Source organism: Pan paniscus, chromosome 14 (assembly GCF_029289425.2).
Source record: "Pan paniscus chromosome 14, NHGRI_mPanPan1-v2.0_pri, whole genome shotgun sequence".
NCBI lineage: Eukaryota > Metazoa > Chordata > Mammalia > Primates > Hominidae > Pan > Pan paniscus.
This window is the reverse complement of record NC_073263.2, coordinates 114979403-115005342: the sequence shown is the minus strand read 5'-3', so window position 1 is coordinate 115005342 and position 25940 is coordinate 114979403. Positions and strand designations below refer to the sequence as shown.

General features: G+C 45.0%; 2 protein-coding genes and 1 non-coding gene across 12 annotated transcripts in view; 2 read left to right on the top strand and 1 right to left on the bottom strand.

Annotated features, from left to right (window-relative positions):
• Window positions 1-7170, bottom strand: part of TMCO3 (transmembrane and coiled-coil domains 3) — a 62400-nt gene extending 55230 nt beyond the window's left edge. For 2 of the 3 annotated variants that reach the window (XM_034937063.3, XM_055097046.2), the window contains exons 1-2: window positions 6981-7134; window positions 1859-2382 (exon numbers count right to left, since the gene is read on the bottom strand). In XM_034937063.3, coding sequence (XP_034792954.3) covers window positions 1859-2382; window positions 6981-7134 — 678 coding nt within the window. Of the gene's footprint in view, window positions 1-1858; window positions 2383-6980 lie in introns of all 3 variants that reach the window. The other variant, XM_034937061.3, reaches the window with a different exon arrangement.
• Window positions 7133-25940, top strand: part of DCUN1D2 (defective in cullin neddylation 1 domain containing 2) — a 35848-nt gene continuing 17040 nt past the window's right edge. For 4 of the 8 annotated variants that reach the window (XR_004666035.2, XM_034937069.3, XM_055097051.2 and 1 more), the window contains exons 1-4: window positions 7147-7277; window positions 13921-14137; window positions 17238-17406; window positions 23725-23855. Coding sequence is in view for 7 of the 8 variants with exons in the window: in XM_034937069.3 (XP_034792960.1) it covers window positions 7275-7277; window positions 13921-14137; window positions 17238-17406; window positions 23725-23855 (520 nt within the window). In the remaining variant the exon portion in view is untranslated. Of the gene's footprint in view, window positions 7278-7340; window positions 7512-7590; window positions 8855-13780; window positions 14138-17237; window positions 17407-23724; window positions 23856-25940 lie in introns of those variants that run through there. The other 4 variants (XM_055097048.2, XM_055097052.2, XM_055097047.2 and 1 more) reach the window with 4 other exon arrangements.
• Window positions 18904-19067, top strand: LOC112436942 (U1 spliceosomal RNA). Its single transcript, XR_003025609.1, has one exon. It is a non-coding gene; the product is annotated as a U1 spliceosomal RNA (small nuclear RNA).

Genomic DNA, 25940 nt, shown 5'->3' with positions numbered 1-25940 from the left:
TGAAGAACTGATGGGTGATGCTGGCAATATAATTTAGTAATGTATTTTACACAATTATATTTAATCAATAATCTTACTTTTAAACATTTATTCTTAGCTAAAGGGGTGGGACAAGGCCAGAGCAGAGAGGACCAGAGCCTAGAAGAACATCATCGCCTCAATTACTAAGTAGTCATGAGACATCATCTGATGCCACTGACAAAGAGCTGCAGGTCTCACACAGCTGCAGGTCTCTCACACAGCTGCAAGTCTCACACAGCTGCAGGTCTCACACAGCTGTAGGTCTCACACAGCTGCAGGTCTCACACAGCTGCAGGTCTCACACAGCTACAAGTCTCGCACAGCTGCAGGTCTCACACACAGCTGCAGGTCTCACACAGCTGCAGGTCTCACACAGCTGTAGGTCTCACACAGCTGCAGGTCTCATACAGCTGCAGGTCTCACACACAGCTGGTCTCACACAGAGCTGCAGGTCTCACACAGCTGCAGGTCTCACACACAGCTGGTCTCACACACAGGTGCAGGTCTCACACAGCTGCAGATCTCACACACAGCTGCAGGTCTTGCACACAGCTGCAGATCTCACACACAGCTGCAGGTCTTGCACACAGCTGGTCTCACATAGCTGCAGGTCTCATGCACAGCTGCAAGTCTAGCACACCAAAGCAGACCTGACACACAGCTACAGGTGTTAGCACACAGCTGGGGCCTATCACAGAGCTGCAGGTTTGACTGACACACAACTGCAGACTTGACACACAGCTGCAGGTCTATCACACAGCTGCAGGTCTGACACACAGCTGCAGGTCAAGCATGCAACTGGGGGGCTAGTATAGCTGCAGGTCACCGGCACCTGGAGAATCTCAGCATAGGAGATAATAACTAGCGTATGTTAAAATACTGCTGATATGTTATGAAGTGTGCATACCAGGAGCCAATGTTACTCAAACTCGTATTTTTTCTCTATAATAAAACCACCACGAATCTGGACCTTACCAATATATCTTCACGTCTCCACTGTACACAGGGTCACAGTAGCTCATGCACGTATCACACAGGCAAGACAAATGAATCAGTGTTATTGAAAACCTTGATGTATACATTTGCCTGATAATCTTATTTCTCTCCCCCAAAATATATTTTGGTAAAGAAAGTTTAATGTCTGTATTTTCTCTAACGTTTATGCTGTGTAATAATATCACAGGTTTTTCTGTGAAGATGACGTGATACTTTATATATTTAAAGGGCTTGGCATGATGCTTGGTATAGTAGAGGTACTCAAGAAATGATGGCTTTAAAAAATGTAAACAGCTAATACAACATCTGATACAGTAATTTCAGAAACTTCTCATCATTTTAAAAGCATACTTGGTCAAAGTCCTTAATTCAAATGTATATATTAGTTTAAAACTAATTTTAGTATTTTCATTTTCGATATATGACACTGAAGAAAAGTCCAACTTCACACTAAAAGGAACTCCTGTCAGAAACTCAGCAAATGTTGATTTAAGTTATATTTATCTTTGCATCAGTTTACTAGTACAACTTGAATAACTTTTTGAATTACCAGGGGATTTCTCTATAGAGAAAAGTATGAGACTGGCTCCTTCTAGAAGTAAGAGCTACACTATTATGCAAAAGGAAAAGATTCTCCCTCACATGAGAGATTTTTCTAGATGCGATTTCCTGTGAAAGACAACACCTGAGCGACATCAGCAGCATTCACGCCTTCCCTTCCTGTCTGCTCCCCAGCTCCGTGTGGGCTCTCTCTAGGATGAGGATGTGGGCACGCACTCTCCCTCTCTCTTCACCTCTCTCTCCCTCTCCCTCTCTCTCTCTCTCCCTCTCTAGGACTGACCTTTATTGCAGCCTCTCTCAGGGCCTCCAGGCGCTGCCGGCTGCTCTCCTTCATGTTCACGACATCTTTGTAATCCCCCTGCAGGGCTCTCTGCAGTCCGTAGACAGCTTGGAAAACGGAATTTTCACTTTCATTCAGCTCTTTCTGGAAAATTTCAAACGTGTGCACCTGAAACAGTTTCTCTTCATCCGACAGGCCCACGTCTTTCTCCACTGCTCCAATTGCAGTTTTCAGTTTGTTCAGAACCGCATTCTTCTGGCGGAGAAGCCCTGAGAGCTTCCTGCAGCTGTCCCGGACCCACTGCCGGCTCTGCATGGCGGCCACCCCTCGCCCGCGGTGCAGTTTGATCACACGCTGCGCCACCTCCTCGTGCTCCACAGCCTGCACCGCCCAGGGAAGGACGGGAAACAGCACCCAGAAGAAGCTTCTTCCCAACACCTTCATGATCCGGGTCCGGAGGGCAGGGCACAGCAATCCACGGGTCTCTGCCCCACTGAGCTTGCATGTCAGACACACATTTTCAGCTGAAAAAGAGTTATTGTCACACACAGTTAAACAATGATTCATTACTATTGATCAGAGTATTAAATAATCAGATCTGGAAAACTGACACCTTTCTGAAGAAATTCTCATTTTTCCTAGATAAATATCAACATCTAAACTATTTATTTCACTGAGATTAAAATCAAATACTGAATGTTGATGTACCTTGTACGGTGCTTTGTGAAGGGCTGAGATGATTAAAGGTCAGCTACATCTTTATAGAAAGGATTAAAGGTCATTTTTTTGGGGGGCGACGCAGCCTCATATCTCTACCAACTCTACCATGTGCAAAAGACATTAACCAAGTCTATTTAAGACAGTCCATGTTGGTTGGGCACGGTGGCTTATGCCTGTAATCCCAAGCACTTTGGGAGACCAAGGCAGGCAGATCACCTGAGGTCAGGAGTTCAAGACCAGCCTGGTTAACATGGTGAAACCCTGTTTCTACTAAAAATATGGGCCTGGTGGCGCACGCCTGTAATCCCAGCTACTAATCGCTAAAACCTGGGAGGCGGACGTTGCAGGGAGCCCAGATCACGCCATTGTACTCCAGCTTGGGCAACAACAGCAAAACTCTGTCTCAAAAAAAAAACAAACAAACAGAAAGTCCATGTTATTGAAGCCCAGAAAATACCATCAACTTCCCCTCACAGGTCAGTGGGTTGCTTGGGGACACCATGCTCAACGTCACTCCAGAAACGAAATCTTCTGAGCTACTGTTAGCTCTGCAGGCTTCTTAAAATCATTTGAAATTTTGCCACATTTCCAAAGTCAGTCTACAGTCAAGTGCTACCAAGATGTCAAGAACTAAAAATATATATATATATGCCACAATACCTAGATCTCTAGAACTTTTTGTTATCATCCCAATTCAGTCTCCTTCTCTTCCTTTCTTTAGGAATACCTAAAACAATATATATTAATTTATCCTGGCAAGGCACAGCACAGACAGGAATCTGCTTTCTGAACATTACTGCTGGGGGAATGAGGACGGTTTCAGTGCGGCTGTAGCCGTGGTGTCCAGGTGGTGATGAGCAGGGGTAGGGCAAGGCACCCAGACAGGAGAACTGTTTAGAAAGCAGGTTGAGACAGCGGCCAGCAAAGGTCACTAAGGCAGAACGAGCTGAGAGGTGGGAAACCGAGACCGTGGAAGGAAGGAGTAATAAACGTAGAGTCAGTGGAATTTGGCCACTAGGAGATCACCAGTCACAAGTAGCTATCCCAAAAAAGGCAACAAAACCAACACCTACCACTTACGCAGATTTACAGTTTAAAGGAAACAACAACAAAATATTAACCTAACCATTCTTCATAGCAGCATCCAATGGACAGTTACTCAGGAATTCCTGCTCAACCATCACATATTACAAAGATTCCCCGACCTGGAAACCTGGTTACTAAAAGATGTATCTATATACCTATACTTTCATTTCACTGCTAACCCAAATTCTAATTGGTTTAATCGAGTTTCCCAGGCAAAGTAGGTTAGATGCAGCAAAAGTAAGGGCAGCATTTCTGGAGGCAGCATTCTGCCCAAACCATGAAATGGCAGCCACAGAAAGAGACAAACCTTATGCAAAACAAACAGGAGAACTAAAAAAGCCTGGAGACCAGATGACTCGGTGAGGGCTCAGCGACTGTCTGCACCCCAGCAGGTCCTGAAGACAGTACTGTGTTAGACAACAGTACTGATCAGAATTACAAGCAAAAGTCACCAAGAAAAGACTATATTCTGGTTAGAAAGTGTTCAATTCAAAACATTCTTGGAGACTGACTCCCAAAAGGAGAAGCACACTCCACGGAGAATTCACTTACCTAGAACAGGTAACTTCCTAACAAGATAGGATAAATGATAATGTGCTGTTCCAATCACTCAATTTTATGTTAGTTTCAATACAACTTTAAGTACACGTGTACAACTTTAAGTACACATTTACCACCTTAAAAACAAACAATGAGGCAATCATTTAGTCATGCCTAGCCATATAGCTGAGCTGTTATTTTAATGACTCACTCAACTGCTAAGCTTCTCTCGGTTGGTCCAATGGAGCTAAATAAATCAACAGCTACTTCACAAGTGAACTTTTAGTATTTTCCAGAACCAAGACAGAAATCTGAGATGCTTTGCTTACACTTCCCAGTTTCCCCAAAAGATCCCAAAAAGTGATTCTTTGATGGATTTTATGCTTCAGAAAAATAAGTTTCAACACAGCTCATGTGTGAATGACACCTCTATGTTCATTTCTGGTTCCTTCCTCAATCAGGTTCCTAAAATTAGTTGTCCCTCTAAGGGAGCTATAATTTTTATGAGAAACCTCTGAGGATTTTAGTTGTAGTTATACTAAAATTTCCCACTGAAACATACTCATAACATGAAACTGAAATTATTTATGGACCCTTAAAATACAAATCACCTTTATTCAAACTCATTTCATTTTATCTTCAAACTTGCCTCCAAAATCCTACGGACTACTAAATTGTAGCATGTTTTTTGAGCAAATTAGTAAACATCTTTAGCTGTTCTAGTTATTAAAAAGACACTTTGGATTCCTGTAATGTGTTTTTTGTTGTTGTTGTTGCTGTTTGAGACGGAGTTTTGCTCTTGTCACCCAGGCTGGAGTGCAGTGTTGTGATCTCAGCTCACTGCAACCTTTGCCTCCCGGGTTCAAGCAATTCTCCTGCCTCAGCCTCCCAAGTAGCTGGAATTACAGGCGCTCGCCACCACACCCAGCTAATTTTTGTATTTTTAGTAGAGACGGTGTTTTGCCATGTTGGCCAGGCTGGTCTCAAACTCCTGACCTCAGGTGATCCACCCACCTCAGCCTCCCAAAGTGCTGGGATTACTTTTTAAATAATGAATTCTTAGAATTTCTGCATCTTGAGCAATTGATACACATAACAATGCGGATGTATCTCAAGGCTGAGTGAAAAAAAATCTCAATTTTATTGAGAAGACACACAGGTGTAGATTCACACTCACTAGTGCATGTATAGTTGGTGCAATCTCAACAGGTCAGGGGATTTGATCAAATAAAATTTCCCACATATACTATGGTTTTGCAAGGTGCTACCATTGGAGAAAACAGGGCAAAGGCACTCTGTAGGATTTCTCTGTATTACTCCTTACAACTTCATGTGATCTACAACCATCTCAAAATAAAAAGGTTTTCAAATTCTACCTAAGACCAGGTGCGGTGGTTAATGCCACTGCTGTATTACGACACAATTATCTGTATTCCCAGCGCTCTGAGAGGCTGAGGTGGGCGAACTGCTTGAGGTCAGGAGTTGGAGATCATCCTGGGCAACACAGCAAGACCCTGTCTCTATTAAAAATGAAATAATTAGCCGGGCGTGATGCCCCCTGTGGCCCCAGTTCCTGGGGAGGCTGAGGCGGGAGAATCGCTTGAGCCTTGACCAGCCACTGCACTCCAGCCTGGGCGACAGCAAAACTCTGTCTCAACAACCACAAAAAAGCTTTAGAATATTTAAGTCAAGCCTGTAGGAGAAAAAAACCACAAATATTTCACAAGTAATCCAATCATTAAGACACTCCTTTTGAAAAAGCCGGTAAATAAGATAAATGTGGAAGACAGAATAATCAGAAAAACAGGCAGTGAATAGGGACCCGATACGCAGCGGTCTTGCTTCCCCCGCGCAGGCGTCCACACCCTGGGTCATGGACACCGTGAGGAGCCGTTAGGAGTCACAGGAGGGGCGCCAGGGACAGGGCTGCATCTCTGCGGCCGGCCCTGGAGGCCCCGAGTCCACCCGGGCGGCCAGGGTGGGAACGCAGGTTCCATTCCAGGTTAGAACGTGGGCCTCAGCGAAGAGCGCCTAGGCAAGGCCTGGAGGAGCGGGACCCCAGGCCACACAGACCACCCGACCCCGAGAGACAATACCTGCAAGAAAAGGGGAGCCCCGGGGAGAGAGAGAGGGGAGGTGAGCCCCAGGGAGGGAGAGAGAGGAGGGGAGCCCCAGGGAGGGAGGGAAGGAAGGAAGGGGACCCTTGGGAAGGGAAGAAGGGAAGGTGAGCCCCGGGGAGGGAGAGAGGGGAGGGGAGCCCCAGGGAGGGAGGGAAGGAAGGAAGGGGACCCCTGGGAAGGGAAGAAGGGAAGGGGAGCCCTGGGGAGGGAGAGAGGGGAGGGGAGCCCCAGGGAAGGAAGGAAGGGGACCCCGGGAAAGAGCCCCGGATGGACGGGCCTGGCGCTCACCGGGACGCAGGGATCCGCGCCCGCCCGTCCGGCCCGAGCATCACCGTTCCGCGGCCTGGACCGGGCTCTGAGGCGCCAGGACCCGAGGGGCGGAGGGGGACGCCGTCTCCCGCCTCGGAGCGCAGCGCCCGAGGGCTTCCCTGCATCCCTTCCCAGGCGGGACCAGGGAGGCCGGGAGGCCGGGAGTCCGGGAGGGAGCGGCCGCCGCCCTGCCCAGCACCGCCCCCGCTCAGCGAAGCCGACCCGGACTCCCGCCCAGCCGCCGTCACTGCCCCCTTTAAGAGGCGGGGCGTGGGCGGGTCCCGTCGGCCGCGGGCGGCGAAGGGTACGTCGGGAGGTGGAGTTCCGTGCACCGACCCGCCGCCCACCTCCTTCCAAGAGCACTTCCTGGCCGGCGTGGGGCCTGGCAGCCGCAGGCTGGCGTTGGACCCCGCAGGGGCGAGCCAAGGCCCTCGCAGAGGGCTGGACGCGCAGGGGCTGTGGGGCGCGAGCTCCCGTGGGCCCCCGGGCGGCGCTGAGCATGCCGGGAGTGGGAGTCCCCGCGGCCGGCTCCCCGCACTGCCCCGGAGCCGAGGGCCGCGGCCGTCCGAGGACGAGGGCGGAGCCGCCGCCGCGCCTGCGCAGAAGGCCGGGGCCGGCCAGAAGCGGGCGGCGCGGGGGAGATGGTAGGTGGCCCGGCGTCGCCTCTGCCCGTCGGGGTCGGGGTCGGGGTCGGGCCCCAAGGTCGGCGCAGGCGGCGCGCTGGATGTGGGAGGCCGAGCCCAGCGAGCTGCGCGGGGCGTTCCGCGTGGATCCGAGGGAGGAGCGCGCCGCGGGCCCGCGAGCCGGAGCGGTGGCGTCGGAGGCGCGGGACCGCGGGGAGCGCGGGTTTGACCCGGAGCCGCGAGGGACGACCGGGAGTGAGCGGAGGGCGGGGACCGGGAGGAACTGTAGGGGCCTTGGGGCAGGGGCCGGGGCCGAGCGGGAACCCAGGCCGGGGGCTTCCCAGGGCGGCTTCGAAACGGGCAGTCGAGGCGGGCGAGGGCTCGGCTGCTCCTGCGGGCGTCTGTGCAGATGCTGAGGCTGTTGACCAAAACAGCGCAAGGAAGGAATCCGCGAGAAGCTCAGATTCGCGGGGGAGGCCCTGCTGCCGGGAGGGGAGGGAGAGGCACAGCGGGGCCCTAGCGCGGGCTCTAGCCGGGAGCTGTAGCGTGGCTGTAGGTGTGCATCTGTGGAGCTGGTAGAGTTCCGCAGCGCAGGAGGGAGGCTGCTGGAGGTGCACATCAGTTACTTTGAAATGTGGTGGAAATGGTGATGGATGGGATTTATTCAGTCCACATCGGTTCAGAGGCCAGCAAGGTGCTGCTGGGTGTGACTGGTGCTGGGCCAGGCATGATCTTGGCGTTGAGGGAGTTGATGCCCCAGCAGGGGAGACAGGCACCAGATGCACAATTGTTTGACCACAGTTGGGACAAAGGCTAAGGCACGGGTTCCAGGAACCTGTAGGATGCGGGTGTGGGAGTGGTGTCAGATGCTGAGGGTGTGAGTTGAACTGTGGAGAATTTCTCTGGAAATTAGCCAGAGAAAAAGTGAGGTTCCGGGGCAGCCAGCCGTGTGCGGGTCCAGGCAGAAGAAACAGAATGCACAGACCGTTAGTGGTAGGCGATGATGACGTATAGGAGCTGAAAGATTGTCCTGGCTAAGGCACAGAGAGCCACCGGAGAAGGGACACGGTAACGTGTAGAGGGGAGTGGAGGGTGAGGACAAGCTTCAGGATGGGAGAAGAGCCACAAAGGAGACTGAGAGGGGGCTGGTAGGAGAAACCAGGACACTAGAATGTGTCGAAACCAAGAGGATGGAGTTTAAAGGAGGAGGGAGCCATCAGCAGTGCTGAACAAAAGAGCAGCTGAAAAGATCCCACTGACCGCAGCAGCCGAGCTTTTGTGACCTTTAGGGGTCACTGCGGAGGCCGGGCTGGAGCGAGGTAGCCTGAGTTAGGATGCACACCTGGGCAGGTAGAGATAGCTTGCTCCAGCTTTTAGGAGGACAGGGGCAGAGTGGACAGGAACTTAGTTTGGGGAAAACTTGAACATGTTCAGGATGCTGGAGAGGAGCGTTCCACTGCTGCCGAGGTTGGAGATCCAAGAGCAGGGATGAATTTAACTCCCCCTCCCTCTAGCGTGCTGTATACCGAAACAGAGTGAAAGTGATCCATAAACTTACGTAGTTTATTCGATCAACATGATTGGCCCGCCAGCCCCGGGTAAGTTGACCCTAAGGACATTTTAAGAGTAATTTCTTTACATTTTACATATGGGTATCCTTGGTGCCAGATTATATGAGTCGTATTTCACAAGGTCACAATTAAAGTGTTTGAGACTTTTTTATAGTTTAGAGATTTTATTTGCTGTTTCCACTGGATTGTCCAGATTTTTATTTCAAGAATTGTGTACATTTTAACAGAAATAATGAAACCTAGAAAATGCCTTCCCCCCACCCCATGTACACACTTTAAAAGCTGGCCTTAATAATTTAATTTGCATGATGTGGTAAGCCTCAGTGAAGGTTGTGAGCTTGAAGGGCGGCCCTAGTTCCAGTGTATCCACCTTGATTAGATTGACCTGGGTTCAGTCCTGTCTAGGTGCACTCGAAGCTTCTTGCCAACGTCTGGGCCTTTGTTAATTTGACCTGGGTTCAGTCCTCTCTGGGTGCACTCAAAGCTTCCTGCCAATGTCTGGGCCTTTGTTAATTTGATCTGGGTTTAGTCCTGTCTAGAGGGACTCGGCTTCCTTCTCTCCCCTGTAGTTTTTTAGTTGACGAGCCTTTTTGTTTCCTAAGAAGCTTTATGCCAGTTCCCTTTTTCACAAGAGGTAACTTGGGTCTCTCAGTCACTTTTGGACATGAAGCACCTAGTCTTTAGACTTAGCTATCGATCATTGCTTTAATCACTGTTATTTTATGGAGAAACCTGTAAGGGGTGACATCAAATGATTGCAGCTTTGTTGACTGACCAGCGGCCTGTTAATGGACTAAGCCTAGACCCCAAAGCTTCTCTTGCTCCTTCAGAACCAGTGCCTTGGCACCACCGTGTGGTTCAGGGTTTACTGGAGTATCTTGTGACGTCAGACAATTTGAGTAGATTGCAGGGGGCTCTTCATGTTTCTGGATACCGACTTCTGTCCACTCTGTAGCTAACAGTAGTGATTCAAAGCCACTTTGAATGGCCTGGATCCATGTGCTCCTGCATCTGTTCTTCTAGAGTTCCAAGAAATTAGGCTGCTGGTGTAATGGTGTTGTCACACATTAGGGGAGGCTTCAAGGGGTTATCGGCAGGAGCTCAAGATCAGACACCATCATATCTTCCAGATTTGCACATTCCTGGTGTGGAGTCATCAGTTGTATAATGCTGGTTAAATAATTCAGTCGCCGAAGAGTATATTAGTCTGCTGATTGGTCTTGGAGGGTCTGAGGGTACAATGTTGAATTTTTTTAGGTGAAATTCATATAACATAAAATTAACTATTTTAAAGTGTACAATTCAGTGGTGTTTAGTACGTTCACGAATTTGTGGAACCACTACCTCTATCTAGTCCTAAAACATTTTTGTCACCCCGAACGATAACTGTACCCATTAGCAGTCACTCCCAACTCCTCCGTTGCCCCAGCCCCTGGCTACCACTCACCTTTCTCTCTATATAGATGTGCCCATTCTGGATATTTCATATAAGTGAAATCGTACACTGTGTGGCTGGAATCGCACACTGTGCGGCTGGACTCATGCACTGTGCGGCTGGAGTCGTACGCTATGCGGCTGGAGTCGTGCACCGTGCGGCTGGACTCGTGCACTGTGGCTGGAGTCGTACACTGTGCAGCTGGAGTCGTGCGCTGTGTGGATGGAATCATACACTGTGTGGCTTCTTGTGCCTGGTTTCTTTTACTCAGTGTCAAAAGTTCATCCATGTGGCATGTATCAATACTTCATTCCTTTTTATGGCCGAATTATGTTCCGTTATATGGATATAGTAAATGTTGTTGTATAACCATGGCAGAATTTTTAAATCTAGCAGTGATGACCACTTCCATAATAAGGGCGTCATGGCTGTTCCTGGTGGTGGACCATTTTGGGGGCTGCACTTCTGACTTTATCCTAAGGTTTTTGAGGTAATTCTTGGCTTTGCTCACCCTCCCTTGGGAAGGCTGTCAACTTCATAAAAAGACTCTAGCTGTATCTTTTGTCAGCTTACTGTCAGAGACTATGGGATCTGCCTTAATTTAGCTAAATTTGATCTTACCAGAGAATACAACCTTGAATCTTTTGTTTAGTTCTTTTCAAAAGCTCAGTTTCAGGAAATAATGTAGTGAATATGTATTCCATTTATTCCTCTAGAATCTAGATCGGGGTCGGCAAACTACAGCCCACAGGCTAGCTGTCTGTTTTTGTAAATTGAGTTTTATTGGAACACAGCCTACGGCTGTCTGCTTTTGCAACAGACCCACAGGCCTGAGATGGCAGAGATGGCTGCTGTCTGGAACATTAAGAGACAAAGTTGGCTGAGTGAAGGCTTCTGATCTTCTTCATCCGTTCTTAATCTGAGTTCTACCTTCCCCTTGTGAGGACTTTGCAGATGGGCTTAAGCCATCTGTGAAACCCCTGAAATTTTATGCAAAGCTGCCTGCACGTGTGAGGTCCATATATGTTTTCCTGGAGGGCGGACCTGTGACTCCTCAGATTCCAAAAGGGATCCAAGACTCCCAAATGCTCAACACTCATTGTTTGAGTAGCCGAAATGTTAATTGCCTAGCATCACCTGAATTAGCCATTCTCTTAAGTGTTTAGTCTCAGGAGTTCGATGTGGTTTTTGGGTTTGTTTTTTGTTTTCTAACTTTTAGGTTCAGGGGTACATGTGCAGGTTTGTTATAAAGGTCAACTGTGTGTCATGGGAGTTGGTGTACAGATTATGTCGTCAACCAGGTACTAAGCATAGTAGCCGGTGGGTAGTTTTGGGATCCTCTCCCTCCTGCCACCCTCAAGCAGGCCCTGGTGTCTGTTGTTCCTTTTTTGTGTCCACGCCTGCTCAGTGTTCAGCTCCCACTTACAAGTGAGAACATGTGGCATTTGGTTTTCTGTTCCTGCGCCAGTTCACTTAGGAAAATGGCCTCCAGCTCCATCCATGTTGCTGCAAAGGACACAATCTCGGTCCTTTTTATGGCTATGTAGTATGCCATGGTATATATGTAGCACATTTCCTATATGTTTTTAAGAATGATTGGAACCCCAGTCATTCTTAAATGAGAGTTCTTGTTTGTGTGGGTAATAGTCATCAATATTGACCGTATTAGAAATTAAAATAGTATTAAAATATTTCTATAGTTAATTAGCAATAAAAACCCATTACATTTTTGCAAATATCTTAATGTCTGGCTTGATAAAAGATAGGCTCTCGAATCTCGCATTCATTCCTGTGATATCACAGGCCTTGCAGCCCACGGAGGCCTCTGCTGTGCACTCTGTGAGAATGAGAGCGAGCAAGGCTGGTGGCGGCTTAGGACGCTCGGGAAGGTAGTTCTGTGGGACTCCTGAAAGGCCTCAGGACCCAGGATCCCAGATGCACACGGGAGAGTATGTATCTGGACAGCGTTATCTTAATGCCTCTGCAGAATCGTCCTCTGGTATTTTGGCATCAGCATGCTTTTTGATTGCCTGTCTCAAAAAAAAAAAAAACTTCTGGAAGCTGGCTCTGCTGTACGTGGTTGGCATTTTGGTGAGGAATTGGTATGTGTGAGGGGACATTGAACTTTGTGAGGAGCCGCAGAAGACGTTTCCTCAGGTTTTAGGCCAGAAGGGTCTGTATCTGTACCACTTCTGAGCTGCTGGTAAGGTTTTAGATCTTATGAAAACGGATTTTCCTAACTAATCGTGTTTTCTTTGCTGTGGCACTGGGGAAGCTTGGAGCCTGATTTCCAGCTCTTACATGTGACAGGCACGTCCTTGTGCTAATGGCACCCCTTCCTTATCCACACCTTGTTATCCTTCTATATACTTTTGTTAAGTTATGTTATAAATCATTCCATGTGTTTTTATAAGTTGTCTCATCTTTATTTGAACAAGATTGAGTATAAATCGTTTTGAGTAAAAAATTTCCTGCTTACATTATTGTGTAAAGCATTTTTGTAAAACGTTAGCATCCAGTGGATTCTAGGGTCTGTTTGGATTTAGAGAAGTTAGTGTATCACTTTCTTTTCCAGTGTTGCTTTTATCAGGTTACTTTATTTATTTATTTATTTATTTATTTATTTATTTATTTATTGAGATAGAGTCTTGCCCTGTCGCCCAGGCTGGAGTGCAGTGGCACGATCTCAGCTCGCTGCAATCTCCACCTCCCAGGTTCAAATGATTCTCCTGCCTCAGCCTCCCAAGTAGCTGGGACTATAGGCGCATGCCACCACACCCAGCTAATTTTTGTATTTTTAGTAGAGATGGGGTTTCTCCATGTTGGCCAGGATGGTCTTGAACTCCTGACCTCAAGTGATCCGCCTCAGCCTCCCAAAGTGCTGGGATTACATCATCAAGTTACTTTAGATAAGTGGAAACTCAGCCCTCCTATATCTGGAAGTGTCAAGATGTTACTTTGTTTCATTATATACTATATATAGTACAGCTACTTGGCAGTTTTGTTATTTATTGCCTGCCCAGAGCCTCTGTCCTATTTTTTCATTTTATTTCTGTCTGGTATACAGAGGCATTCTTGTTATTAGTATTATTGTTTCCATTTAATCATAACAGGTTTTTTTGTGCCTGCTTGTGAAATTTTCATAAATTACTTTTAACGCTATTCTTAGTTATTTGTTTACATTTTCATCAATGTGATTCTGTGATTTAAAGTGGGAAAAAAAATCTCCAAACCGCACAGCCTCTTCCCATTCATTAAAGCCTGAACTTTATTGAAACCAAAGAAGACTGCAGCTGCGACCCCCGCTGGTGCCGTGAGGTCCTTGCCCTGTGTCCTCAGAGGCTAGATGTGCATTACAGAGTTACTGAGAGTTTTAGAGAAAAATGATAGTCACACTTCATGCAGAGTGAACTGGATAGAGATCAGAATGTATTTTGTATAAAATGTTAATTCTCATAATTTTTGAAGCTTAGACTGCCTGTTTGTTACAGTATAGATGCTGTTGTTTCCATTTTCAGAAGACTGTGCAGTCTTTGTAACTGATGAAGAGCAAGGCTTTGTCTCTAATTCTGCCCAGTTAAAGTGCAGGCGTTAGGCTAAAGCTGGGACAAACCTGGAGCGGCTTCATTGGCTTTCCTACTTCTTTTGCATCCCAAAGCATAAGCTTAAATCGTCTCAGAAGGACAAGGTCCGCCAGTTTATGGCGTGCACTCAGGCTGGCGAGAGAACTGCTATCTACTGCTTAACGCAGAATGAGTGGAGACTAGACGAGGCCACGGACAGCTTCTTCCAAAACCCAGACTCGCTCCACAGGGAGTCCATGCGGAACGCTGTGGACAAGAAGAAGCTGGAGCGGCTGTACGGCAGGTACAAAGGTAAGAGGAGACTGCAGCAAAGCCGGACGGATGTTGGCCTCCGCGAGCGGCCTGCGCGCTGCACTTCCAGGGTTCTGGTGCCGGGGCAGGTCTCCGGGCTGCCGTTGCTTCTCCTCCCCACGCTCAGCGCTCAGCTGCAGCATCCACTTGCTTCTGTGTAAATGGGGCTGGGACTGTGATTGGTGGGGGTGGGGAGGGCGAGAAGAGTGGAGTCAGCGATGGGGCAGGGCCAGGCCCGTGCCCGCTTGTTCTGTGCGGTGAGTCTGACGCTGCACAGCCTGTCAGGGAAAAGCTGCTGCTGGGAGGCTTGGTGTCTTGGCGTGACTGTGTCTGTTAATACAGTATTTTTTTCAAGCACTTCTATTTAGGCTGAAACATTGATGATGAGAAGGTTAAGAACAACACCAAATCATGAAGATGATCTGAAGTGAGGGTAAACCTTAGTGTTTTCCTTGCCCGGGTAGTGGCGTGTCAGCCCTGAAATAGCTTCAGTGGTTAGAGAGGCTTTGGGAAAAGCTCGCAGCAAAGAAACTTTTTGTTGCAGATTGTGATTTTTATTGACATCAGTGCTCGGATCGGAGCTTCTTGTCAAAATGCTTCTTGTCAAAATGTGCCTTGAACTAAGACTGCCGTGATGAGCATACGCAGATCCACGCCCCTCTGCAGGCTTTAAATTTCATGTCCAATGCAGAGGGACAGGCAGCAGTCTAAGAGCTGACTTATTTTGCTTTTTCTTTCTAGCAGTTTTTAAGGCTAAGTTTTCTAAAACTTTAAAACAAAACCAAGCCCTGACTCTCATTTAAACAAGTGTTAGCCCAAATATACAATAATTTCCTTGGCTTTAAGTTCTTGTTTGTTTGTTTGTTTGTTTATTGTTGTCTGTGTGTGTGTGTGTGTTTATGTGACGGAGTCTTGCTCTGTCACCAGGCTGGAGTGCAGTGGTATGATCTCGGCTCACTGCATCCTCTGCCTCCCACATTCAAGCGATTCTCCTGCCTCAGCCTCCAAAGTAGCTGGGACTACAGGTGCATGCCACCACGCCCAGCTAATTTTTGTATTTTTAGTAGAGACGGGGTTTCACCGTGTTGGCCAGGATGGTCTCAATCTCTTGACCTCATGATCCACCCGCCTTGGCCTCCCAAAGTGCTGGGATTACAGGCATGAGGCACCGCACCCAGCCAAGTTCTTGTTTATTTATTACTTTCGTTTTTTACTTTTTAAAATACTGTGTGTGTGCTTTAGTCTTTCTTTTTAGGTCTGAAAAGTGAGTTGAAAATTGCTTTAAAAAATCTTGGCTCAGAAACATAGTCAGTGGTAAAACAAACCAGGTTTGTACTTATTGTAGTTCCCAAAGAATGAAAATTGCTCTTAGTTAAGCTTTAGTCTACTTTAAAAATTTTTGGGTAAGTTAATTGTTGAGCTAATTTTGTAAGTCATATGCTGATTTTTATGCAGATTTTTAAAAGTTATTTATATACAGCAGCCTTTGAAAAAATACTTGTGTATAAGTGGAAAATTGTGTCTTTGGGTGTTATTGAAGCTTCATCCCTTCATTATTATTTAACTTTATTCATGCAATTATACTCAGTTAAAGTAGAAACGTGGTACAATCACTTTAGGCTCTAAAAATAAATGTAGTTCTAAGACTGTTGACAAATATAACATTGGTTATGACATTAACATATACAAATGAACAAGTACTTGCAAAATTACTTGAAATGTTGAACACGGTTGTAATGAAATTTACTGAGATGGTTTATTAGCTCAGAGCATTGTAGATCAATATTTCTATTCATGAAGTATAGAATTAGGAGATGGAATTGAATAAGGTGATAAGTGGGGATTTTTTTTACAGAACCTCTGTGCCATAAACTATGCTGAGGTTGTTTTCTCCCTGATATAAGAGAATAGAGTTAGAAGGATGTTTATGGCTTTCTTCATTTTGTTACCAATTTTTCTTTCTTTTTTTTTTTTTTTTTGTCACCCAGGCTGGAGTGCAATGGCATGATCTTGGCTCACTGCAACCTCCACCTCCTGGGTTCAAGCGATCCTCCTGCCTCAGCCCCCCTAGTAGCTGGGACTATAGGCGTGTGCCACCATGCCCAGTTAATTTTTGTATTTTTAGTAGAGACGGGGTTTCGCCATGTTGGCCAGGCTGGTCTTGAACTCCTGAGCTCAGGTGATCCACCCGCCTCGGCCTCCCAAAGTGCTGGGATTATAGGCGTGAGCCACCGTGCCCAGCCACCAATTTTTCTTTGGTAACTATATATATGTGGTAGTATACTACTTAAATGACCAAAGTTAAATTTTGTGTGAAGGGGAAGAAAAGTTTATCATACCTAATCTTTCTTTGAGCAGAGAAGCTACAGGTTTTCTACTTTTACCTTCTAAACCAACAATTTACCTACGCATTATGATAATATGATATAATCTGTCTGAAATTACTAGCTTTAGTGAAGTCTTGCTGGGATGCCTTAAATATATTTTACTGTTTGATTTTCTGATAAACAAATGCTAAGTTCTTTAATTTTATTTCTAAACTAGAAATAGGGGGTGGGGAACCTGAATTTCTAAGCTATTAAATGTGGATACATAAGCTAAATGATTCTGAGAAATAGTTATTGTCCAGTACCATTAGAATTAGCAAATGAAATCACTTAAGAAAAACATCAATCATTCATTTACTTTGGCAGAGTTGTGATAAAAACTCAAGATATTGTAAATACTTTATCAATACAGTATCTTTTATAGCAGTTTGCCTTTGGGTGAGCTAAATTTCTGTAAACTTAAATTTTTATTTCACTTTAGGGAAATTAAGTTTTTCTTAGTGAACAGATCTTCTCAAAAAAAATTCAGTGATTTTTTTTTCCCTAAAACCCAGAAACCTAGATTTTAAAAATAGGACCGTTTTCTGGATAAATTATTAGTTGCTCACTATTTCTTTCATGTGTAGTAGAAAACTGCAGCCTATTGATTGATGTATTGGAAATACACTTGCTTAGAACTATGTAGTATAATCGAATGCTAGGATTCAAACCTCCTATTTTAGAATTACTTTTCAAAATAGTATAACTTCCTTTTCCCCTGATATTAACTACAGATCCACAAGATGAAAACAAAATTGGAATCGATGGGATTCAACAGTTTTGTGATGATCTGAGCCTGGATCCTGCCAGTATCAGTGTATTGGTCATAGCGTGGAAGTTCAGGGCAGCAACTCAGTGTGAATTTAGCAGAAAGGAATTTCTAGATGGCATGACAGAACTTGGGTAAGTCAACTATTCTTAGCTTAAATGTTTTCAGAAATGAAAATACTTCTAACATTATTTTTCAGCAACCTGTACATACTAATTTCATATCTGCTTATTTTCTTTGTGTATCTTAAAAATTTCTTATGCATCTGTACTCTCTGCACTATCAAGCCTTTGGTTTCCTTTTAATTTTCAGTTTAACACTTTATTTCATTTCACATTTTTATTTTTTTCATATTAATCCCTTTTGTAACTCATTTTCTTCTTTTTGACGTTTTTCCTTTCCAATTTTGAATTGACAGTAAATGCCAGGTTCAGTTCATTTGTGTTATTTCATAATACTGTATATTAAATGTAGAATTTCTTATGCTGCTCTGTTGAAAACTAAGATGTCATTTTGGTTTTTGCTTGTAACATTTTTCTATTCTACCTACAGGATTGGGAAAAAGGCTTCATTAATAACTTAAGGTGTTTCTCGCTTATCAGATAAGTTATAAAAGTAAATGAAAGGGCCTAATGTAACTGTCTCTTAATCATTAAGCTTACTGAACTACAGTCATGCACTACATAATGACATTTCGGTCAACAGTGGACCGCTTATACAACAGTGGTCCCGTAAGGTTAGAATGGGGCTAAAAAATTCCTACATCCCAGCCATCATAGTGTCATAGCACAATACATTGCCTGTGTGTGGTGATGCTGGCACAGACAAACCTACTGCACTGCCAGTCGTATAAAAAGCATAGCGCATCCAGTTATGTGCAGTATATAATACTTGATAATATAAAGGCTTATGTTACCAGTTTATTTACTCAACTTTTTATTATTTTCGAGTGTACTCCTACTTGTTTGTTTGTTTGTTTGTTTGTTTTTTGAGATGGAGTCTTACTCTGTCACCCAGGATGGAGTGCAGTGGCACGATCTTGGCTCACAGCAAACTCCGTCTCCTGGGTTCAAGCGATTCTCATGCCTCATGCCCGGCTAATTTTTGTATTTTTAGTAGAGACGGGATTTCACCATATTGGCCAGGCTGGTTTTGAACTCCTGACTTCAGGGGACCCACCACCTTGCCTCAGCCTCCCAAAGTGCTGGGATTACAGGCGGGAGCCACCGTGCCTGGCCCGGATGGATTTTTAAATATCACCTGTTCATATTGTTTAAAATAGATAAAACTAAAACAGCTTTGAGGCATACAGGAACTCTACAGATAAGGAGGACCATTTCATAATGATAAAGGGCTTATCTCACCAAGAAGGCAGTCGCACTTATGTTTTTATGTATTTGTTGAAGAGTCCCAATGTATTTAAAGCAAAAATAAGCAACTACAAAGAGAAAGATACAAATCCATGATCAAAGTGAGGAATTTTCACACACATCGTAGTAACTGATGGAATGAGTCAATGAAAAATTAGTGAGGAAATAGAAGATTTGGACAGCACAACAAATGGCCTAGGAGAACATTTAGAATGTTGCCTTCGATGCTTAAGAATACATATTCTTTTCAAAAGAAAACACAGAACAGCCTGGCAGGAGAGATACCATCATCATGAAGGTGATTTTCCCAGAGCTGGGCTTATCCATTGCATTCCAGATGTGCTGACGCCTGTGATTTTCCCAAATGTGGGAAACTGGACTGCATAATTTGTGGTAGTGGGGGACTATGTTCGTGTTCTCTCCTGGTGTTTAAAATTAAAAAAAAAAAACTTTATTAAAGGCACAGAACATTAATAAAAATTGACAATAAACTGGGCTATTAAGTAAATTGCAACAATTTCCAGAGGTTTGAAATGATACAGAGTATGTTTTCTGACCACAGTACAGTTAAACTAGGAATATAACAAAAAGATAACTAGGGATATGTGTGGATATTGCATACCTCTAAGTAACCCTTGGGATGAGAAAGAAGTTACAATGGAAATTAGAAAATATCTTGAATAATGAAAATACAATATATGTAAGCTTGTAGAATTCAGCTTATTAAATGCATATTTTAGAAAGAAGGAAAGGCTGAAAATCAGTGAGCAAAGCCTTCCATCTCAAGAAATAGAAAAAGAATATAGAAGGAAGGAATTAATATTTTTAAAGAAGCACTAATTTACAAGAATAATTAAATAGAAAAGTTATCATTAGGAAGGATCAATAAAGCTAGAAGCTTGTTATTTGAAAAGACTTGTAAATGTGGTAAATCACAAGTAACGTACGTAGATGAAAAGGGGGACGAGATAATAGGTGCCAGAAGCATTAAAAAAAAAAAGTCATTTATGAAGAGCTTTATGCCAGTAAATTTGACAATGTATGTGAAAAATGTAACTTACTAAAACTGACACATGAAGAAGTAGAACATCTTAATAGTTCTGTAACTCTTAAGAATTTGAGCCTGTAGTTTAAAATCTTCTCAAAGAGACAACTCCTGTTTGAGATGACTTAATTGGCACATCCTACCAAACTCCTAATGAAAAGGAAAATCCCCAATTTTAAACATCCTCTTCCAGAGAAGTAAAGGAAGAAAGATTTCACAATTTGTTTTTAAGGCCAGCAAAAGCTGCATGACAAAACCAAGGAAGAACATTTGAGAATGGAAAATTATAGGCCACTCTCAGCTGTAAGACTCAGAAGATGCATAAGATGATTATAAGATGCAAAAATCCTACACACAGTATCAGGAAACTGACCAGTCATTAGCAAAAAACCCAAGACGATAAGCCCAGGATGATACATCATGACAGAGTTGGTTATATCCAGGAATGCAAGATCCGTTTAATGTTACAAAGTCAATCGGTGTAATTAATTTACCATGGTTAACAACAGAAAAAAAAGGATCATCCCAGTGCATAAGATGGGTTTGATCAAATTCAATGTTTCTTCATTAAAAAAAAAAAAAAAAACTCATAGAAAACTAAGAATAAGAGGGGCAGTTCTTAATCTGGCCAAAAGGAAAAAATTCCTATGGAAAACATTATACTTACTGGAATTGTAAGCCACCTTCTCTTTGAGACAGAACAAAACCCAAATGACTGTTTCTATTCAGTATTAAACAGGAGATCATAGCTAGTCCAACCTATGGGTAAAATATTCAAATCAATAGTGACGTTAGCCAAACTACAGGATCCAAGGTCTGCAAATAAAAACCTGTTCTATTTCAGGACACCAAGTGCAACAACCAGCAAAACGGTAAAATTTAAAATCTATGTCATTTTTCAGTATCTTCAAAAATACAAAATACCTAGAATAAATTGGATTAAAGATGTGTGATACTCCCATAGAGAAAATAGTGATTCATCAAGAGACAGGAAAGAAGACCTGAATAAATGGAGAAATATACTTCATTTATAGGTTGGAATACAGTATTTTATCCTTAGCTTTTTATATTGAATGTGATCTCAATTTAAAAATCCCAATAGATAGTGGGTTTGTATATGTGTAATTTGACAAGCTGATTTGAAATTTCTATGAAAATGCGCAGTCAAAAAGCAGTTCTTGAAGAAAAAGAACAAGATGGGAAGATTTGCTGTACCAGATAATTGGAACTTTTAAAGCTACAGTAATTAAGACTACATGGCATCAAGCGCCAGATGAGATAAATAGACCAGAGACCAGTGGAGCAGAATGGAGCGCTCAGAAAGAAGTCCGTGTATGGGGGGACTTCTGGTTTATGACAGAGCTAGACTTCAGTGGAGAAAGACGGTTTTTCAATAAATGATACTGGGAGAATTAGCTAGTATTTTGGGGAAAAATAAATCCTGACCTCTACCGCATACCATATGTAAAAATCAGTTTCAGATAGATCGTAGATCTCAGTTTGAAAGGCAAAAGCAAAAAGTCCGTAGAAAATAATGTAGGAAAATGTCTTTTATGACTATGAAATAGGATAATTTTTAAAACATCAACAAAAACAATAAATCACCATAAAGAAAAATGCCGATAGAGTGTATTATAGTAAAAATAAGAACTTCTGGTTAAGAAACATCAAGGTAGTAGAAAGGCAATCCATGTTGTGTGTGAAAGTTCTTTAAAAATTCCTGGCAAAGGCTTGTATCTTTAATATATAAAGAATTTCTACAAAACAATAAGAAAAAGACATTGAAAAACAACCAAAAGATTTGACAAGCACTTCACAAAAGAGGATGCACAAGGGCCAGTTAAGGTATAAGATGCTTAATCTCATTCACTGGGGAAATGCAGGTGAAAACCACAGTGAAATAGAACCCCATAACAAACCACCCTCTTGGGTGCTAAAATAAGACACGATAGCAAATGTGAGTGCAAATGCGTGGAGGGGGACTCCAGTGTACTGTTTTGACATCAGTTACTAAATGGAAGGTGCACAGACGCCATGACCCAGCCATCCACTCTGGAATGTGCCTGACGTGGTACATTCACAGGTATGTTGTGATCTGTGTGCAGAAGTGTTGACACCATTACTCCAAACCAGGAAACTAGAAACAGCCGGAATGTTCACCAACAGTAGCGTTTATGAATCATAAAATATGTATATAACAAGAATTCTGTATGGCCAAGAAAATGAGCAGCTGGAGCCATGCATACCCACAGGAACGAACCTCTCGGACATCACAAAGGCAGAAACAGCCAGATGTGAGGTGGTGCACGCTGAGTTCCTGATTACATCCAGCTAGAGGCACGGTGAAGGACGGCTCCAGTAGGCGGTGGGGCACAGTGGGCCTGGCCCAGAAGTCTGATTGTCCATGCCTCACCGGAGGGAAGAGGAGGCTGAAATGGCAAAGAGCCCTCAGCTGCCACCCACTCCCTTTTTTAAGAAGGTCACACTCTGTTGTGCCAACTGGGGTACAGTGCGTTGCTGGGACTTCAGGCACATGCCACCACACCTGGCTAGTTTTTATTTTTTGTGGAGACTGGGTCTCTCTATGTTGCCCAGACTGGTCTCAAACTCCTGGCCTCAAGCGATCCTCCCTCCTCCACCTCTCAAAGCACTGGGATTACAGGAATGAGCCGCCGTACCTGGCCCAGCCGCCACCCGTGATGTGGATGGTGCTTAACGCTCACCCTCATCTGCAGTACAGCCATGCGTCACTCAGAGACAGGGACACGTTCTGAGAAGTGCATCGTTAGGAAATCTCACTGTGCAGATATCACAGAGTGCACTTACACAAACCGAGATGGTACAGCCCACTACACACCTAGTCTGTGGTACAGCCTGTTGCTCCTAGGCTGTGAACCTGTTCAGCAGGTGACTGTCCTCAGTTCTGTAGGCAGCTGTAACACAATGGTAAGTCTGTGTATCTAAACACATCTGAAGGTGGAAATGGTCATGCGTTGTGCCAGACGTTGCCGTGGCTCTGACGCCTCGAGGTGGCAGGAATCTAGGTGCCATTATGATTTTATGGGACCACTGTGACATACGCCTTCTGCTGTTGACCGTGACTGCGCGCAGGACTGAGTCATACATTTGTGCTTTTCTGTGTATGTCTTCGAGGACTTTTCTAGCTGCTCTAAAGCTTTCTTCAATGTTCTTTCCTTACGTCTACTCTACTTGAGTAAGTGTTGCTTTTATTCTGTGCTTTGCTGTGCAGTCGAAATTACAAAGATAGACTTTGTTTTACCGTTGTCGATTTCTGCCTTAGAGGCTGTTGACTGTTTTTAAAGGTTATTGACTTTTTGATGGAAAAATTCAATTTTAAAACAACATAGAGCTGTGTTTTACAATACCTGGATATTTTAAATCTAACTTGCTGTAATGAAGAGATCCCTAAATAAGGTAGCTTAAGTTTATATGAGTTTGTTTTTCGCTTGTATGATGGGACAGAGGTAACAGTGGCCCAGGCTGGCAGGGCGACTGCCATTCTGCAAGTCACTGAGAAATGCGGTCTTTCCATCTTTCCATTACCTCGTCTCTGCCATCTTGTCACCTCATGCCCTGTCACCGCAGGGCAGGGTCCTCTCTCCATGGTCAAAGCTACCAAGTTAGACCACGCCCTTGTTCCACTTCTCAAGAAGAGGGCAAAAGATGTTGGTTTTGGGTTTTTCTTTTAATAATTTTACTGAGATCGAATTCACATACCATATTTTCTTTCATTTAAAGCCTACAACTCAGTGGTTTTAGTATATTCCCAGAGCTGGGCGGCTGCCACCAGTATCTGTCTCAGAGCATTTTGAATTCCTTTTAGCAAGGGAGATGTTGCCCCCCCATCTTCTCTTACATCATCACTTAGAGCCTTAGGCCACGCCTTGGAAAGGAAGTTGGGAAATACGGTCTCCAGCTGGAGCTGCGTGCCTGGTCGCAGTTCCTGCACAGGGCACAAGGGGAGTCGACTAGGGAGGCGCATCTGCCGCAAGACAAACCACTCTCTGTCATCGCAGGTGTGACAGCATGGAGAAGCTAAAGGCTCTTCTGCCAAGACTGGAGCAGGAGCTGAAGGACACAGCCAAGTTTAAAGATTTTTATCAGTTTACCTTCACCTTCGCTAAGAACCCAGGGCAGAAAGGTTTAGGTGAGTATGAAATCCAAATACGTAAAATGCCAGATCATAATGAGGTTTTCAGTGGATGTGAGCAACATGATTTTTGTGCAGCCAACTGTAATGTTTTTGGGTTTTGGTTTGGTTTTTTGGAGATACGGTCTTGCTCTGTCACCTAGGCTGGAGTGCAGTGGTGCAATCACAGCTCACTGCAGCCTCAATCTCCTGGGCTCAAGCAGTCCTCCCACCTCAGCCTCCCAAGTAGCTGGGACTACAGGCGTCCACCACCGCATCTGGCTATTTTCATTTTTGTTTTAATTTTTAGTAAAGACAAGGTCTTGCCTTGTTGCCTATGCTGGTCTCGAACTCCTGAACTCAGGCATTCTTCCCACTTCAGAGTGTTGGGATGACAGGCCTGAGCCACTGCGGCCGGCCCAGCTGTAACGTTACCACCCTCTTGGTTTCTTTTCTTCTCCACACTTTGCTCTGTATGTAGGTAGATGAGTTTATAATACCACGTACCTGAAAATCTCAGTTGATAGCGTCTCTCAACTTCTGGGTTTACATATTTAAATTTTAAAATGTAAACTAATTTGTAAATGTCCTGTATCAGTTCATAATTGTTCTCTCTGTGCCACATAGACCCAGCCCGCATACCAACAATTCAGCCCACTTTTGCGTTTTATTTTAAAATACTGTACTCCATTTGTATGGACCATTAATGTGGCCCATTTGCATGGACAATAATAAATTTTTTTTTACTTGGGGAGTCTGCACTCGCTTTAACTGTCACTCCTAACCCTGCAGCAGGGATTCAGGGACTGCAGTGAAGGTGGAGGTGGAGCTGGGTTGGGCTCTGGGAGGTGTGCAGTGATCACCTGAGAGGGCAGTTGCACAGAGGAACAGGCACAGGGACAGAGGCACGGGGCAGAAGGACAAGGAATGCAGGCACAGAAGGGCAGAGACACGGGACAGAGGGATAGAGAGACGGGGGACAGAGGGACAGAGGCACAGGAGACAGAGGGATAGAGAGACGGGGGACAGAGGCCCAGGAGACAGGCACAGGGGGACACGGGCAGAGACACGGGATAGAGAGATGGGGGACAGAGGGACAGAGGCACAGGAGACAGAGGCACGGGGGGACAGAAGGACAGAGGTACGGGAGCAGAGGCGCAGGGGGACACGGGAGAGAGACGGGGCTGGTGAGAGAGAACAGGTGCTGAGATGCGTCTCGGCCCCACACTGGTTACTGAATTACAGTACCTGCTGTGCAAGGCCCTGGGGCCTGTTGGGCCCTCGCTTTGCCTCTTGGGTGACAGTAGCAGTGTCTGCTGCGTCTTGGCTCAGGAGCCTGCCGCATGCGGCACCTAGGGACACCAGCAGTGGCGAGACCTCCAGCCTTGCTCAGGGCTGCCAACTGATGAGAGCCTGTCCTGCCCTTTCTGTTTGTGAGCTGGGATGATCCCAGAAGGAAGTCTTTCTGTCTCCTGGTGTTGGGTGCCAGAGGTGCAGGCTGCTCAGAAAGGCCGGATGACCTCGGGGGCGAGTGCGTTCCCTGCTTCCTTCGACCGAGGGTCAGTTTATTGTTCATGTCCCCGTGAACTCATGGAGTGCTGTTGGTGTGCTCTGGTGTTGGTGACCGCTCCCTTCCTGTCTGCACAGCAGGCTGCCCTGGGCTCATCCAGTCACCTTCTGCCCCAGACCTGTAGTCGCTTTTTCTCCAAGAAGCCCTGATTTCTTTTAGCGGAAACTGGTTTCAGGCCGCGGTGGGGTCGCGGCTGGTGCTCATTCAGAGTTGTCGTTTCCAGGCTTTTTATTTTTTTATTTTTTTAATTTTTGTTCATTTGGATGCTTCTAAACCACAGTCAGGACTACAGATTATTTTTCCTACTTGAGCTTGTCTGTATTGCAGCTGTGTTTCCCTTCTCCTGCTCTGGTTCTCAAGGGCACAGGTGAGGATAGCGTTAAATATCCATGGTGATGTGTTAGCCCAATCCCATGCAGCACACACCACAGGCTCAGAGTGACGAAACAAATGCTGTCTCCACCAGTAGAATTACTGTGAGTAGCGGAAAAGAAAAGGGCGGGGTTGGGGGGGTAATACACTCTCCCCCCACT